This window comes from Suncus etruscus, chromosome 7 (genome assembly GCF_024139225.1).
Source record: "Suncus etruscus isolate mSunEtr1 chromosome 7, mSunEtr1.pri.cur, whole genome shotgun sequence".
Lineage (NCBI taxonomy): Eukaryota > Metazoa > Chordata > Mammalia > Eulipotyphla > Soricidae > Suncus > Suncus etruscus.
Window position 1 is genome coordinate 533,639 of NC_064854.1, and position 18,684 is coordinate 552,322.

At 39.4% G+C, this 18,684-nt stretch overlaps 1 protein-coding gene across 1 annotated transcript in view; it reads right to left on the minus strand.

Moving 5' to 3' along the window:
* EGFR (epidermal growth factor receptor) overlaps positions 1 to 18,684 on the minus strand; it is a 229,724-nt gene that overhangs the window by 24,491 nt on the left and 186,549 nt on the right. The window contains exons 17-19 of the mRNA XM_049777187.1: positions 11,838 to 11,979; positions 10,889 to 11,011; positions 8,144 to 8,242 (exon numbers count right to left, since the gene is read on the minus strand). Of these exons, the coding sequence (XP_049633144.1) occupies positions 8,144 to 8,242; positions 10,889 to 11,011; positions 11,838 to 11,979 (364 nt within the window). The remainder of the gene's footprint in view (positions 1 to 8,143; positions 8,243 to 10,888; positions 11,012 to 11,837; positions 11,980 to 18,684) is intronic.

Consider the following 18,684-nt stretch of genomic DNA (forward strand, 5'->3'; position numbering starts at 1 on the left):
GAGAGCTGCTGGGTGTGGCCCCAAAACAAACAAAAAAAGCTGGATGGAAGGTACCAGAGGTGGAGGTCCCTCAAGCATGCTGGTGGTGTAGATATGTTGCTAGAGATGTAGCAACATCTACAATATACATGTATATACATATATATATACACAAATATATACATGTATATATTTGGGTTATATATAGATATACATTTAAAAAGCACAGAGTCAGCAATACTGCAAACATGAGATTCAAAGTATAACACCACAAATGTGCCTGAAAAAGAGGCAGGCTGTGAATTGGAGGGAATCTGGGGACATTGGTGGAAGGAAATTGACACTGGCGGTGGGATGGGTAGTGGAATATTGTACTCCTGAAACTCAACTCTGAATAACTCTGTAAATCACAGTGCCTTGATATTTAATTAAAAATAGTAAACAAATACTAAATGGAGTGGATTCATGTTCACAAGCACATGAACTACTGAGCCTGAAAATGAAAATGAAAGCTCAGAGGCTCCTTTACACTGCTCCACTTTAGTGGCTGCAGCATAAATACCGGTAAGCAAATATCCTTGCAGAAGCTGCCTCAGTCAGATGGAACTGAGAGAGGGGTGTGAGAGTGCTAGAGCACCCACAGGAGACAGGTGTCGAAAAAGACAAGAATAGAAAACGGACCACCCCACATTTCTGGCCTTATCCTTCCCCTGGCCTCTACGTGTGGGAGTCCCAGGCTCTGCAATCATTCCCCTCCCTCTTACAGGCCCACCAGAACTTAGGAGGCCCATTTATCTGTGCTGGCCTTCCGCTTCCTCTCTCACAGGTCAAACTCCTCCTCAGAGGGGCTCCCCACTCCCTAAGTGAAACTTTTCTGGCATTTTACAGCTTTTCCTTGGAATATGTGGACTCAGCACAGCTCGGAAACTTGCTTAAGATGCGAATTCTTGGGCCCCACCCAGGCTGTTGTGAGATACAGGGAGGCCAGGCTGAGATTGTGTGTGCACACCCTCTCCGAGAGTCCTGTGTGGTGGGACATGTCTTGCATGGGGACATCTGTGTGACTCAGAGCCTCCACTAGGGCTCCAAGGAACCACTTACTCCCTCCTGTCTGCTGCCTAGGTACCCTGTTCTGTGCTGTTTCCATTTCTCTGCATTTATCTCCGCTGTCTCTGCCATGAGTGTCCTGGGAGACAGAAGGGCAAAGCTGACATCTCAACTATCATGCCAACTGTGCCCAACATAGACCTAGGCAAGTCACTGCTTCACACAACTCAGGCTTCAGAGGCACTGGAAGCTGCAGATCAGACAGTGGGCCTGTTTCATGAACAAAACAAATCTCAGAGCTTTGAATATCTCTTGACTGGCCTGGCTGCTTTCCTGAGTGGTTAAGAGTTCCAGTTTCAAGGACATTTGGTGTTCATCTTCTTTTAAATCGTGAATATGCCTTGACAATATGAAAGAGCAGAGTGGAGAGTTCATGTTTAAGAACATGTAAACACATCTTCCCTTTGCGTCGAATTATTTATAAAAAGGTTAGAGCCAGTCAGCATAGAGAGCACCAACCGGAAAGAGGAAACTAGGGCCCAGTTGAAGGAAAGCTTTTCTTCTGTCTCAGGTTTCAGAGTGAGACGATCAGCTACAACTCTTCTCCCTGGGCCACTGTCCCTGTGGCTTGGCCTGGTTAGTCCTGTGAATGCTCACCTAGCGCTCAGGTTAATGGGTAGCACATGCAAATGCAATCCCCTTGCATTGTCTTTCCCAAATTTAAACTGGAAAGTCTGTGGAAAACTTAACGGGTCACATGATTGTCAGAAAAGCACAACTCAAGTCTCTCCTCCAAGTCTGGGAAACCGTACAATCATAACATTGAAGCAATGCCTTGGCTGTTCCTATTTTCTCCAGATCTGGTGGAGATTTAAAAACACATTGCATTCATTTGAGAGGGGAGAAAAATATGAAAACTGGAGCAGTAGAAGTATCCAGCTGCTTTGGGCAAAGAACTGATCTGGAACTCGGAATGGGGGTCTGGGGAGCAGAGTGAGATCTGAGACTGGGCCACACAGAGCCTGGAGCCCTGCCAGGTCCACGATCTGTTAAAGCTTGATAGAGCACAGAAGTAGGCCATCGCTTCCGTCCCACTACAATGACAAAGGGGAGTTGTAGGTCACGTGTCCCTTTGTGACTGTTTATCTTGGCATCTCAGAGGTACACTCTGACTGCAACAAGCATGCTTGGTATTTCTCAACAGACTTTGAATGAGCTTCCTAGTCTGCAGTCAGACCCAGACCAAAAGACCCAGTGATGATTCTGAGAGTCTGGGTGTCTCGGAAGTCAATTTATTTGTCCCAACCACCAGCATGCTTTTTGGCATATTCCTTCTTGCCTGTGTCCTTTGTCTGTGAATATATTACATTATGAATACCAGGGGAAAGGACTCCAGGAGATTTTTTCCTCTTCTCCAGTGGATTTTAAGTTCCTTTAAGGAAAGACATAGGTCTCCTTTAAGAATAAAGGGTAGGAATGAAGAGAGTGTTCTGTGGTCAACAATGCATGCTTTGCATGCAGGAAGTCTTAGTTGATGCCAAGCACCACACTGGTATGACCAGTTCTATCAGGAGAAACCCTAGAGTACTAAACTGAACTCCTGAGCACTGTTTTGTCTACCCTCAAACAAAAAAAAAATGTAGGTGTCCTTACAGGTTTAGAAATTTCCAGGTTTGATAAACAAGAGAGAAATTAGAACCACTGGCTTTGCTTCTTCTGAAGCCTCTTCCTTACCTATCCTTGATATTCTGAGAAACTAGTAAAATGCTATCCATATAGAAGTTAATAGAGAAAGGAAAAGATAGGAATAAGGAGGCAGGATTGGAAGATAAAATAATTCAGGAATGAAAAGAGAGAAGAGACAAAATGGATCAGTCTTTCCTGCCACACTATCTCCACCCATAAAAGCAGATTTCCACTACATTTTGAGATCTTAGGGAGGGTACTCAGTAAAAACACTTCCCAAAGCATAGCCAATCTTCAAGATTGTTTTCATTCTGCATTATAGGTATTATTAAAATTCACAGGCACTATTATGTTGTGAAGGTTATAAGAAGTTCTTGGTGGAAATAGAAAAATGAATTAATGAAACAAATTATGCTAAAACAATCTTCTTCTTTAGTAGCATAGTTGAGGGGGAAAGAGGTTATAAATAAAGAGACTTCAAAAATCAGTCACTTTAAATTTTGGAGTTTTGTTAATAAAGGTTGACATTATGTTAATAGGACTTCACATTAATTTGCAAACCATTAAAATGAGAGATAATTTTGCTTGACAGGTATATCATTCCTGGGTAAAATTACCCACTGCACAGAGTTAACACATTTTATTTCATTAGAGTTGCTCCAGACTTGGATTCCTCACCACTATGAAAGATGGGCAAGGCTGCCTGAAGAAATAAATGGGCCAACTATTTATCAGGAAGCTCAGTGTGTTTAAACTCATTGAGAGTCCTATATATCCTGTGGGAAAAATACCAGGGTGGGAATATTCCGCAAAAGACTTTACCTTTATGTGGCTCTATACTTTTCTTCTATATTTTAGAGTAAATGAGTTACTGCTTTCCTTTCCCATAACTTTTTCCTAGCCCACTGATGAATTCCCCAACTCCTATTGCTGGCTCTATTTGGAAAAGAGAAGATATAGAGCATCAGCTGGTGTTGGGAAAGATGGGAGCTGGAGGGTCACCTGTCTCTTAACTTTTCCTTAAATATCTCCTCTCATTAGGCTCTGCCAAACCTATCTATCCAGTCACTATATTTCTAAGAATGTAGCCTCTAGTGGGATAATGAGTGTCCAGAGAAGGTGGAAATGTAAAAGAAAAAAAAAAAGTAAAAAAAGGCAGAACAAATATCTAGGATATCACAAAATTTCATAAACACGATGGTTGTAGACATCAGACAGTAATATTTGGAATATTTTGGAAGAAAGTTTAATGATGGGCAGTAGCTGATTGAGTATGAGTACACTGTGAATTACAGCATATTTATAATTTTAAGATAATTTGGAAGAGAAAAATGAACCTCAAGGTCAGTTATTCTGTCTCATTCTCCACTTCAGCTATTTACCTGCACCTCCACACACTCTGACCTCTAGCCATTCTAGCATAGGCTCTATGGGGTTCAACTACTAAGAATCACAACATGGCAAATATGGTGAGGAAGCAGCATAAAGCCTACCAAAGCTTAATGGGATGAGATAATAGCCCTGAAGTTTATACCTGGACTGACCAGTGCTATATCCTCTCAGATAAAGGAACAGTGTCTCTAAAGACAATGCTATGAGATTAATAAAATACAAGAATATATGAGAGTGGAAGTGAAAAAATGAGAAGTGACAATTGAAGAGTATGGTTGGCAAAATAAAAAAACTCAGTTTAAGGCCTGAGCATCCCAATAACAAAGGCTGAGGAAAAGATCTGTGAGCTCCAGAATAAGTTTCATGAAACCTCCAGAAAACAACAGAAGATGAAAATAAACCCCTGAAAAATAAATTAACAGTACACCTAAGAATAAAAGCATAAGTTTAAGAGTAGCAACTATATAAGAATTACCAGACTCCCTGAAGAACAAGGTGAGGTCAATGAAGTCTTCAATGAAATCATGAATGAGAATTTCATAGAGTTGAATAATGCACAGGCCTGCAGAGTTCAGCTCAAACAGACATAAATAAAAGTACGCATTGTAATAAGAATGACAAAGGCAAGAAAGAGATCATAAATCCTGATCAGAAAGTTTTTATCTGAGGGATGCAAAGACAGTTTAATATATATAAGTCAATCATTGTACTATATCATACCCATAAATATAAAAATAAAAATATGAATATAACAATAGATGCAGAGAAAGCATTTGACAAGATCCAACACCCACTATCAATACAATTGGTGTAGAAAAAGCTTTTCTCATTATATTTAAATCTATTCACTACTAGTCACATCAACCATCATATTCAATGGTCAGAAACTAAAAGCTTTCCCTTTAAGATCAGGCACAAGGTAAGGTTAACCACTGTCACTACTATTATTCAATATAGAATCAAAGTCCTTGATATACAGCAAGTAGGCTGTGATAAAGATATTAAGGGCATTCAAATTGAAAAAGTAATTAAATCATCATTATTTGCAAATGACATGGCAATATATTTAAACAACCCTAAAGACTACAAAAAATCTTTAAAAAACTATACACTCATATGTAAAACAGTAAATTACCAAATCAATGTGCAGAAATTCATAGTATTTCCATATGCAAACAATGATATAGGAGAGAATTAAAACAAAATGTTATTAAGATAGTGTTTCAAAAAATCAGTTTAAGAAAATGAGTGAAAGATGTATACATAGTAAAGTCAGAATCTCTACTAAAGAAAATAAAAAAGACACAAGAAAATGAACACACAAATCATGTTCATGGATTGGCAGTATCAATATTGTCAAAATGAAAATTTTAACCAAAGAAATATATAGATTCAATCCAATTCCTATAGAAAAAAACAGAACTTTATAGAAGAAATAATCTAGATATAGTTAAAATTTACATGGAAAAATACACCTCCTCTTGATAAGCCAAGCAATAAAAAAATAGAATATGGGAGGCTTCTCTTTCCCATAATTTACATGTACTATGAAGCTCTAGTAAACAAGACATATGATATTTCAATAAAGACCTATACTCAAACCCAAAAACAAATCTTCAAGTATATGGACAGTCAATTTTTGAAAAAGGAGCAAAGAATATGAAATGAAACAAGGAAAACCTATTTAACAAATGGTGTTGGGTAACCTGGTTGGTCATGGGTCATAAAATGAACACATATTCCTTACTCACAATGTGAGCAAATGTCAACTCAAAACTACATATCAGTCTTAAATCCATACATTATATTGAGGAAAATATGAGCAGAACATTTCATGACATGGAATTTATAGGTAACTTCAATGAGTCAATCCTACAGCTCTAGGAAATAGAAGGAAAATAAAACCCAACAAGATAGCATAGGACGACCGTATTTTCCAGTGTATAAGACAACTTTTGAAACAAAAAAAGTCAACCAAAAATTGGGGGTCATCGTATACACTGAGTATATCCCGAAAAATGTTTCAATATGCCGCTAAATGAAACTTGTCTAAATATTGCCACAAAACGAATTTTCCAACTTGATCCTGCACCAATCACTGCCAGGCTGCTCGGACCACCTCTCTAACTCAGCCAATCCAAGCAGGCTTTTTATGCATGCAAATTATACAGTGTTCTGTACCCAGAGTCAGAGAGGACGTCTATTACAGTATAATCTTTGGACCTTTGCTTGTTGTGATTGGCTCACTGTGAAAGATACAGTTGCAGCACAGAAACATTCTGTCTTATATAGCAAATATAAGCCTAAACCTATGTTTTAACTGTAAAATTAGGGGGTCGTCTTATATGCCGGAAAATACGGTAAGAAGCTTCTATACTACAAATAAATGATAACCAGAATAAAAGTCTGCCTCAGACTAGGGAAAATATTTGCCTACCACTCATCTGAAGAAAATAAGAAGTCTAATGTTCAGAATATATAAAATACTTGTAAAACTGAACAAGTAACAAATAATCTCATCAAAAAATGAGAAGAGATGAATATAAAACTCCTCAAGGAAGACATAAAACTAACCAGTGGGCATATGAAAAATCCTCCGCATTTCTGATCATTAGAGAAATGAAAATGAAAATAATAAAATACCACTCCACAGCACTGAGACTGTCACACATCAAACAAGAAATAAAATAAATGAGTGCTTGAGTGGATGTGGGAAAAACAAACCCTCGTCATTGGTGTTGGGAATATTAACTGGTTCAACCTTTTGGAAAATATGGACACTACTCAAAAACTCAAGATAATAACTCTCATGTGACCCCAAAATTCTTCCTGTTATTGTCCACCCTAAGAGCCCCCAAATTCTATTCCATCTCTGTTCCTATATATTTATGATAGCCCAAATAGATATACACACATATATGTATAATTCAATGTATACACTATATAGATATGTATATATATGCATACACAATATGTATTTATGTATATACACACAAAATGTATATGTAGATATGTATGTATAGATATATGTATAAATAGATATATAGAGATATATGCAAATATATGTAGATATTTATATATCTATATGTGTATGTGGATATACACATATCTATACATACACATATATATGTGTGTATATATATACACACACATATATATGTATACAAACACACAAATAATGCTAGGCTATTAAAAATGGCTGGGCTGGCTTGTAACACCACTTGCTTCACATGAAACGTACCCAGGTTTGATACCCTGCACCTGTATATCCTCCAAGCCACTAGGAGTGATCCCTGCGTGCAGTCAGAGTAATTTGAGCAATACTAGGGGTGACCCAAAAACAAACAAAAAAGACAAATCCACACCAATTGCTGTTATGTGGATGGATCTGGAAAGTAAAATGCTGAGTAAAGTTTACCTGCGAAGTGGAGAGAAACAAAATGATCTCTCTCATATATGGGGCATAAAGAGATAACTTAGGATATGAATGCCCAAAGGCAACAGAACGTGAGAGGTGGTCTACCAAACTGAGCTTTACTTGGGTGGAAAAAATGGGACAGGTTGTGGCAGGGATATTTGGGCAATGGTGGTGGAGGAAATCAGACACTTCCCAAAGCATGGTGTTGGAATGTTGTATTCATGGAATTTGAGCAGTAACAGTATTGCAAATCATGGTGAAGCTGAAGTTGTCTTTTTTTCTTCACCCAAAGAATATTGTACACAATACACTACTGACATCAGAGTTTTGTCACTGACTGCAAAGTGTTTGTGTGGTTTTTGTACCAAGATCTCCCACTGGAGAAGCCATTGTAAGAGTAAATGAAATTGTTCTAAGTTAGTAGGGGGAAAAGAGTGGAAGAGGTAAACCTTCTAAAAGAAAGACTGTAAGGGAACTTAAAAAAAAAAACTATAGCTAGAAGAAAAGTGAACATTCAGAATATGATGAAAAAGACCTAATATGGTAATCTTCTGGCAGCCACCAGGTAAGGGATTGTGAAGTGTAGGCCTGTGGATGACTAGAGAGAAAAATAATACTCACGTCGAGAATTTCCTTGTTGGCTTTGGGAGATGTGGCTTCTCTTAATTCCTTGATCGCCACAGGGATTTTCACCTTCTCACCTTCTGGTATCCAGAGTCCCTAAGACAGAGACAGGGTACACATTAAACGGAATATCCCATAAGCTGGATAGACTCAGTAGGTGACAAAATCCCACAGAGTTCTGGGGCTGTGGACAAGAAGTATTGGAGCCTGTTCTGCTTTCCACCAGCATGGGCCACATCTCACTTGCTTCTTGGCTAGCACATGTATAAGTCAGACAAAATACCCAAGATAAAATACCCAAGATCTCACAGGGAGTGTGCAACTACTGGGGGCCATTTTGTCTAGAATCCCCAGAAGATGATTTAGGCGGGCCTAATTGATTGATATAAGACTGAAATCAGGGACTGGGGAGATAGCATGGAGGTAGGATGTTTGCTTTGCATGCAGAAAGACGGTGGTTCAAATTCTGGAATCCCATATGGTCCCCCGAGCCTGCCAGGAGCTATTTCTGAGTGTAGAGCCAGGAGTAACCCCTGAGTGCTGCCGGGTGTGACCCCAAAACCAATAAATAAATAAATAAAAATAAAGTTAGTGATTAAAAAAACACTGAAATCAGATGAAAGGAGGTTCTTTGGGTGTAGCTTTTATTTGGAGGCTGTCACAAAGTGGAAGGCTCCTCCTTCAACGCCCCTATCACTCCTCATCTATAGGTAGGCATGATCATCTATGGAATTCCTTATGTATGTACCTCAAGGAACCCGGAGTTGTAATACAATTGTTAAGAGATTCATTCTTGATAGTTTTGAAAAATGTCATGATTTCCCAAGCCTTTCAGGACTTAAGGAGTGGATCACAGCTGAGGTTTCTGGAGTGTCCGCCTGGATCAGGGATTGGCAACCTGTGGCTCCAGAGCTGCATATGGCTCTTTTGAAGCTTTGCAGTGGCTCCAACAGCAGGGCCATTAGCAGGGGGGCAGGGAGCGGTATCACTTAAATATTTTAATTGGCTATTAATTTACACACATATATGTTGCATCAAAGCCCTTTGGATGGGCTTGGATGGAGGTGAATGGTGATGGAGGCCTTTCTTCTTCAGCTCAGGACCACGTGGCTTCACCTTGTCTATTAGCCGGCGGGTCTGCCAGTTCAGGAGAGCGGTGGGTATAAAACTCACATGTAGTCAGGCTTTCAGAGAGATAACATCTTTATTTGCCCTGGCCAACATCTGTGGCCTATATCATAAACCTATTTAAGCACATGTCATTCTTAGCTTGCCCTGTGTCTTAACTCCTTTCAGCCATCTTTTGTCCTGCTACTTCTCCATCCAGGTAAATCCCCTTTTGCCCCTCAGGCAAAACCTTTTATAACCTTCCAAGACCCCTCCCAGAAATGGGAGGATCTATTAGCAGGTAAGATTACACTGGAGGAAATGGGGGTGTGTGGTTACAATCTGCCCCTTTCATTTTCTTTGTATTTTTTTTTAATTAGCAAAAACAAAAGAGCATAGGCTTTCTTGTTTTCCTGGTTTTCGGCGTGGGATAAGCCCAGCGTCTGAACAATTGGTGTTGGTAATGGAATAATATTAGGTAGTGATATAAAAATTAAAAGAAAGGGGGAAAACAGCGTAGCCCAACTAAAAAATTTCATTTCAAACCGCCTGCATCAGGTGTATCTCTTGATCTAAATCATTTTCTTAATGATTTAAATGTGCTTTATTGTTTTCCTTAGTTAATATTTCCAATAGTATAATATTTTGATGTATTAGCCTGTTTTTAAAATGTATGTCTGTATAGATGTTCTTGTGCTTATGTGTTAGGGTAAGGATATAGGGGGTTCCAGGATAAAATTCTTGATTTTAAATAGCATTATTTTAATAGCATTAAGAGGTATAGGAACTAGAAAGTTCCAGAATAGTGCTTGGTAAAAAGCATTGAGAAAATTTCAAGTTATAGGTGTATGGTGTATTTTGAAGAAAAGTTATGTTTATGGAAACGCTAATATGTTAATTTTCACTTAAAACTTACTATGGAAATATTACCCGCCTTTGATTAAAGGCGAAGTCAGGATTACAAAGCTTATTACCCTTCTTTTATATCCAGGGAAGGGGAGATTGTTACCCTACTCTCATTCTTCCTGTAACATTACCTACAAGAAAGACTCTCCCATTTCTGGAAGAGGTCTTGGGAGGTTATAAGAGATTGGGCCTGAGGGGCCAAGGAGGATTTGCCTGGATGGAAGTCAGAGGAGAGATGGCTGAAAGAGGCTAGACGCAGGGCAACTGACAAGACCATGCTTAAATAGGTTTAAGATTATAGGCCACACATATTGGCCAGGGCAAATAAAGATGTTCTCTCTCTGGAAGCCTGACTGCATGTGAGTTTAATACCCGCCACTTTCCTGAACCCAGATACCCACCGGTTGGAGAAGGTGGAGCCACGTGGTCCTGAGTTGGAGGACAAAGGCCTCCATTACCATCCACCATCATCCAAGCCCATCCTAAGGGCTCTGATGCAGCAATATATTTTACATTGTTAAGTGAAAAAGTTCTTTTTTTTTCCAGATCGACAGCTAACTTCATAATCCTATATATAGCATTAAGATAAGAAACAATGTTAGGCAGTGCTAGATTTGTTTTAAATGTTGTGCTGATTTTGCGGCTCCCAGGTTTTATTATTTTCCTTCGGAAAAGCGTCCAAGTGGCTTTTTATGTCTTAAAGATGGCAGACCCCTGTCTGGATCTTACCTTGTACACTGTGCCGAATGCTCCAGATCCCAGGACTTTGATCTTTTTGAATTCTGTTTCCTTTAAGATTCTCAAGAGAGCTTGGTTGGGGGCTTCTCCACTAGGAGTTAGGGGTTCAACAAGCTGAAAGGTAAGGAACAAATGAATAGGGTTTTTCACTTCACCTCAGAGCCATGGGGTAGGGGTATGACAAGGGAAAGACAGAGTGCTCCCTCAGCCATGGAAGGTGGGTATAGCTAGTCCAGACAAACTCATGTGGTCCTATATGAGTAAGAAACTGTCATGCTCACTCAAAAGGAGAAAAGTACTTTTTCCAAAGAATGGTATAAAAGATGTGGTGGGAACAGGAACCATGTCACAATCATGTTCCCAATGAATTGTGATACCATTTCAGAGAACCAATTTCTGTTTCTGTTTCCATGAAGAAAACAGCTGGATAAAGTGGTAGAAACATGTTTATGGTGAAAGATTAGCAGACCTTGGCACCCATAGTACTCAAGTGGTATGTTATGAGCTGCCCTGGATCTCTTGTGGGACTCTAGCAAAAACACAGGGATGAGAACTGCTCAGTACCCTGATGGGAGTGGTGGTGTCTAGGACAAAGACAACAGATCTGAGAAAGCAGTCACATTGTGTAGAGGCATTTTCCAAATAGCATCGTCACAGGTATTCCTGTGTCTATTTACTACAAGCGTGTCTTACACAGGAACAACACCCAAGCATGTATATGTATGTGTGATGCATCTGGGAAATACTTGCTAAGCAAGGCACAGAAAGAGTGAAACAGGATTGCCAATTTATAATAGAACATTCAGAGATCCCCCACCTACTGCAATAATAATATGTAGTAACCCAATTTCACAACTAAAATGATGAATTCTGATGGTAAATTTTCAATGCTGGTCCTGCTCCTGTTTTGGGTAGTGGGTGTGGGGCCATGGGTACACACCTCTCTCTCTTGCAGCAGTCTTCGTAGCGTGCGCTTCCGGACAATGCGACGTCTGCGCAGGTACAGGCCAACTACAAGGCTTATCACCACCAGCAGCAGGAGTCCCCCAACGATCCCAGTGGCAATGGATGGAATCCTGGGCCTATAATAAGGTGCACATGGGAAAATTTCACTCTTTGGCACTTCAGGAATTTCCTGACTCTCCTGCTCCACTGAAAGCATTTACAATTATCTCACAAAGACAAGCATTCTGAACCCAGAATTCTATGTGATTTCCAATTTTTTCAAGTTTAAACCTCTTCTCTCCCTGTCTTTTGCTCCAATTTAAAATTCGTATCAGATTAAGCAAAATAAGTTAGAGGAGAAGAACAAATGCTGGGTGAACTCCACTTATTATGTAATCATAGACTAAACAAGGGAATTGATAGTGTCAAACCCTTGAACCTGATTACTAAATATATAAACAAGCAGTGGGAGTGGGAGGGAGAGAAGGAGGAATGAAGGTTGGACCAGTTAAGGACAGAAATGGAGGGTCATGAGTACTTTGGTGGTGGTAGTGTGTAACAATTTTGTATGTACAAACTTAAACACTATTGTAACCATAATACCAAAAATACAAAATTGAGGTATCATCTAGACCACAGTGTGATTATTATATTTTAGTTTTATTTAAAAAGCATCATGCCTATTGAAACATTTATGAGACAAATTACTCAGATTTCATTAATGCTCTCACCATTCCTGCAGGGATCTCAGGCAATAAGGATGGCAGGTGTATGAGGCAGGACAAAGATTAAGCTCCTGGCCCATGCTTACACCGGGATATACCTATACTCGTTACCTGGGTTGATGGACCTTCAATAACAATGAGACTCTCCCTAGTGGGAGAAGAAGAAAGGGGTATCCATGACTTTGAAAATAGGATCATGCGTTTTATTATAGAGCCTCAAAAAGTCTATAGACATAAGAGCATGGCTATCATAGATGAGTGAGTCAACAAGCATCCCCCAAAGATTTCAAAGCACTCATTTTCTCCCACAAAAATGCACTTAAGCTCTCTGGACTTTCTTCTCTGCCTGCTTGGGCCTAAGACTTGAACATGTGTGGCTTCCTTCGCCCAGGACTTCCCCTTCCTTGGAGCTGAGTTGACATGCCCACAAAGAATACAGCCAGCTGAATTGTGCTGGGTCTCTGAAGCTCAGCAGACCTCTCTGGACTTTCTTTTCTGCCTGGTAGGGCCTACAACTTGATCCTGTGTGGCTTCCTCCCACGAGGGCTCCCCTTCCTTGGAGGTGAGTCGACCCACCCACAAAGGGTGGCCGCGCACATCATTTAGCCAATGAATATCATCACAACAAGTAGAAAAACCCACAATACAAGCGTGACAGTGGGGAAACAACGCAGACCAACATCAGGCACAGAGAATGGAGATGACAACTCTGATGACCTGAAAGCAGCCAAGCACCTAGTTGAGTCTCTCAGATATGGAGACTAGAGAAGGAATATGAATGATGTTCACAGACTCAAAGAAAGCATAGATTGAGTTGAACAGAACACTAATAGGAACCAAGAAAATATAAATACAGAATTCAGAAAACTCTAAAGTGAAATAATAGGTCAAATAACAGGTCTGAAAAACTCAGTAGACAAACTGAAAAACTCAATGGAAAACTTCTCCAACAGGGTAACAGCAGCTGAGGATAGAACTGGAAGATGTGATGCATACCAACTCCATATAGCAGAAGAGATTGGAAAAAAACCTTAAAGCAAATGATCAGATAATGGAAAAATTACTCAAAGAATGTGAACAGATGAAAATAGAAGTCTTTGATAAGCTCAACAGAAACAACTTAAGAATTATTGGAGTCCCAGAGACCCAGGAAGAAAATCTCCGGGAAGAATCAACATTCAAGGACATCATTAAAGAGAAACTACCAGAGCTAAAGAATACATGCAACCAAATCCTGCATGCCTGAAGAATAACAACTAAAAGAGACCCCAGGAAAAACACCCCAAGACACATCCTAGTCACAATGATGAATCCCACAGATAGAGACAGAATACTGAAAGCAGCAAGATCAAGAAGGAAAATTACATTCAGAAGCATCCTTGAGATTTATAGCAGACTGTCACAAGAAACACTCAAGGTCAGAAGGCAGTGGTGGGACATAGTGACAAAGCTCAATGAAATGAATGCTTCACCTGGAATACTTAAACCAGCAAGATTCACTTTCAGATTTGAAGGAAGTATACATAGCTTCATGGATAAACAACAGCTCAGAAACTTTGCAGACTCAAAACCAGCCTTAAAAGAAAAACTGAAAGGTCTATTTAAGTTAAGACTGACCAACAGACACACCAAACTTCTACACAAAGATGGCACTTAATACCATGACAATTATCTCACTCAATGTCAATGGACTAAATGTACCAGTTAAGAGACACAGCATGGCTAAATGGATCAAAAAACTGAATCCAACATTTTGCTGCCTACAAGAAATGCACCTGAATCATCAGAACAAACATAGACTCAAGATCAAAGGTTGGAGGCAAATCATCCAAGCAAACAACACCCTTAAAAAAAGCTGGAGTGGCCATATTAATATCATTATAATAACTTTATACTTAGAAAAGTTGTAAGGAACAAAGATGGACATTTTGTACTAGTCAAGGGATATATATAGCAGGAAGAAATCACCATCCTAAACATATATGAACCCCATGAGGGGCCAGAAAAATATTTAATACAATTGTTGACAAATCTGAAAAAGGATATCAATAACAACACAATAATTGTGGGAGATCTCAACACGGCTTTGTCAACACTGGATAGGTCAACCAGACTGAAACGCAACAAAAATATACTAGGGCTAAAAAGAGAAATGGAAGAAAGAGGCCTAGTAGATATATATAGGACACTCCACCCCCAGAAACCTGGATGCACATTCTTCTCCAAGTACATGGGTCATTCTCCAGGATAGACCACATGCTGGCACATAAAACATACCTCCATAAATCAAGAGGATAGAAATTTTGCAGGCTACCTTCGCTGACCACAAAGCTCTGAAATTAGATGTGAACTACAAAAGCACACAAAGAAAAACTTTAACACCTGGAAATTAAATAGCCTCTTCAACAAGTGGTTTTGGCACAACTTGCTAGCTACTTGCAAAAAAGCGAACTCAGACCCCCAGCTAACACCATGTACAAAGGTCAAATCCAAATAGATTAAAGACTTTGTATCATAAAAACTGAAAACCTGAAAACATAATATATATATAGAACAACATGTAGGTAAAACACTCCATGACATTGAGACTAAAGGCATCTTTAAGAAGGAAACAGCACTCTCCAAACAAGTGCAAGCAGAGATAAACAGATGGGAATATATTAAGCTGAGAAGCTTCTGTACCTCAAAGGAAATTGTGCCCAGGATACAAAAGCCACCCACTGAATGGAAGAAATTATTCACCCAATACCCATCAGACAAGGGGCTAATATCCAAAATATACAAGGCACTGACAGAACTTTACAAGATAAAATAATCTAATCCCATAAAAAAATGAGAAGAAATGAACAGACACTTTGACAAAGAAGAAATACAAATAGCCAAAAGACACATGAAAAAATGCTCCACATCTCTAATCATCAGAGAGATGCAAATCAAAACAACTATGAGGTATTATCTCACACTACAGAGATTGGCACACATCATAATGAATGAGAACAAGCAGAGCTGGCGGGGATGGAAGAGAAAGGATCTCTTATCCACTGCTGGTGGTAAAGCTGTCTAGTCCAACCTTTATGGAAAGTGATATGGAGATTCCTCCAAAATCTGGAAATTGAGCTCCTATATGACCCAGCTATATCATTCCTAGGCATATACTGTAGCAACACAAAAATACAATACAAAAATCCCTTACTTACACCTAATTCATTGCAGCACTATTTATCATAGCAAGACTCTGGAAATAACCAATATGCCCTTCAACAAATGAATGGCTAAAGAAACTGTGGTACATATACACAGTGAAATATCATGCAGCCGTCAGGAGAGATGAAGTCATGAAATTTTCCTATACATGGATGTAAATGGAATCTATTATGCTGAGTGAAATAAGTCAGAGGGAGAGAGACAGATGCAGAATAGTCTCCCTCATCTATGTGTTTTAAGAAAAATAAAAGAAATTTTTACAATAATTCCCAGAGACAAAAGAGAGGAAGGCTGGAAGGTCCAGCTCACAACATGAAGCTCACCAACAAGTGTGATAAGTGCAGTTAAAGAAATAACTACATTGAGAGCTATCATAACAATGAGAATGAGTGAGGGAAGTAGAAAGCCTGTCTTGAGTGCAGGTGGGGGTGGGGCGGGGAGGAGTGGAATTTGGGACATTGGTGATGGGAATGTTGCACTGGTGAAGGGGGTGTTCTTTTTATGACTGAAACCCAACTACAATCGTATTTGTAATCACGGTGTTTAAATAAAGATATTAATAATAAAAAAAGAAACTCCTAGGGTTGATCTAGAACAGGGGTGGCTAACAGGTTCGACACAAAGAGCCAAAATTTTAAACTGTGAGGGTCAGAGAACTACAGCACGCAGTGACCTGCCAAAACAGACAAACACTCACACAAAAGCATATCATTTTAACAATAATATATTAAACACATATTGCATTTTGCCATTTTGAGTGAGGGTCAAAATCCTGCAGTGATGGTGAGGGTGTGCTGCGTCCTCCACACTAAGACTAACGGCAAGATGTGACCCAACATGTGACACCTGGGTCCCCCAGCTCGCTGGCCCGTACAGTTGTTTCCGAGGGATGGGAGATGGGACTACGCACTCGGAGATCTATCCTCAGAGGTCCCTCCTCAGAAGCAGCAGAACCAAATCCAAACTTGGCAAAGAGCCACAGTATACAAAAGAATGATAAGAGGCAAAGAGCCTCATTCATTTTGGCCGGGAGCCGCATGCGACTGGAGAGCCCTGTGTTCTCCACCCCTGATCTAGAACTAACCTAAAAAAAATGCGCTTAAACATCGGTGAATTCTGAATTTTTAAAACTGACTTTTCTCATTAAAAATATGACACCGGGGCCGGAGAGATAGCATGGAGGTAAGGCGTTTGTCTTTCATGCAGGAGGTCATCAGTTCGAATCCCAGCGTCCCTTATGGTCCCCCGTGCCTGCCAGGAGCAATTTCTGAGCCTGGAGCCAGGAATAACCCCTGAGCACTGCCGGGTGTGACCCAAAAACCACAAAACAAAAATGACACTGGACATAATGTCATTAAGAAGAAACCCTGTTCCTAAAATTATTTACAAGAAATTAATCTGATTAGAAACACTTTCTTTCTCTTTCTTTCTTTCTCTCTTTCTTTCTTTCTTTCTTTCTTTCTTTCTTTCTTTCTTTCTTTCTTTCTTTCTTTCTTTCTTTCTTTCTTTCTTTCTTCTTTCTTTCTTCTTTCTTTCTTTCTTTCTTTCTTTCTTTCTTTCTCTTTCTTTCTTTCTTTCTTTCTACACTGTGATTACAAAATAGTTCATGATTGAGTTTCTATCATATAATTTCACCACCCCAACCAGTGTCTATTTCAAACCACCAATGTCCCTAGTTTCTCTCCTGACCTCCCCTTTCCTACCTCGGGCAGACATTTTACTTTTCCCTCTTTCTCTCTTCTTTTTTTCTTTTCAGACAGTGTGGTTTGCAATACTATTAATGAAGGGGTACCATGCATATTACTCTATCTCTTTTCAGCACCCAGTCCTTATCCAGAGTGATAAGTTTTAACTATCATTGTCATTGCCATAGCAATCTTTACTCTAACTGCACTGCACCACTATATGTGACAAGCTTCCTACAAATGTCTGGTCCTCCTGAGCCTTGTCTCTGTTGTCTCTGGATATTATTGCCATGCTATTTTTTTTTCTTACGTCCCACCAATGAGAGATCATTCTTTGTCTTCTCTTCCTCTAACTCATTTCATTCAGCATAATAACCTCTATATCCATCCATGTATAAGCAAATTTCGTGATTTAATTTTTCCTAAATGCTGCATAGTATCTCATTGTGTAGATGTACCCTAGTTTTTTTAGCCACTCATCTGTTCAAGGGCACTTGAGTTGTTTCTAGATTCTGGCTACTGTAAATAGTATTGTGATGAACATAAGAATATAGCGGGCTTTTCCGCATTGTATTTTTGGATTCTTAGGGTACATCCCTAACGGTGATATTGCTGGATCATATGGGAGCTCAATTTCTATTTTTTTGCTAACTATTCACATTATTTTCCAAAAGGGTTGAAACCCATCAGTATTCCCAGTATTCCACCCCCCCACATCCATGCCAGCACAGTTTGTTCTTGCTCTTTGTGATGTATGCCAATTCTATGTAGTGTGAGATGATATTCATTATTGTTTTGATTTGCTTTTCTCTGATGATTTGTGATGTGGAGCAATTTTTCATGAGCCCTTTGGCCATCTTTATCTATTTTGTGGAAATATCTGTTCATTTCTTCTCCCTAGTTTTAGATGGGATTAGATTTTTTTTCTTGTTAAGTTCTACAGTGCCTTGCATATCTTTGATATTAGCCCTTTATTAGATGGACATTAAATAAATAGCTTCTCCATTTCCATGGATTGTCACAGCTGTATTGGTCCGGACATATCAGGGGATTCCCAAAATTCCCCCAGGAAACTGTGTCACAGATTTGGCGAAATGATAAATGACAGGAGCCACACACAGCTCTGTGGAAGAATCAGTGTTCTAACTTTATTCAACATACATGGGTGTATATCCAGGATTCTTGCCAGTCAGTTTTTTTGTTGTATGTTAAAAAAAAGAGCTCACAT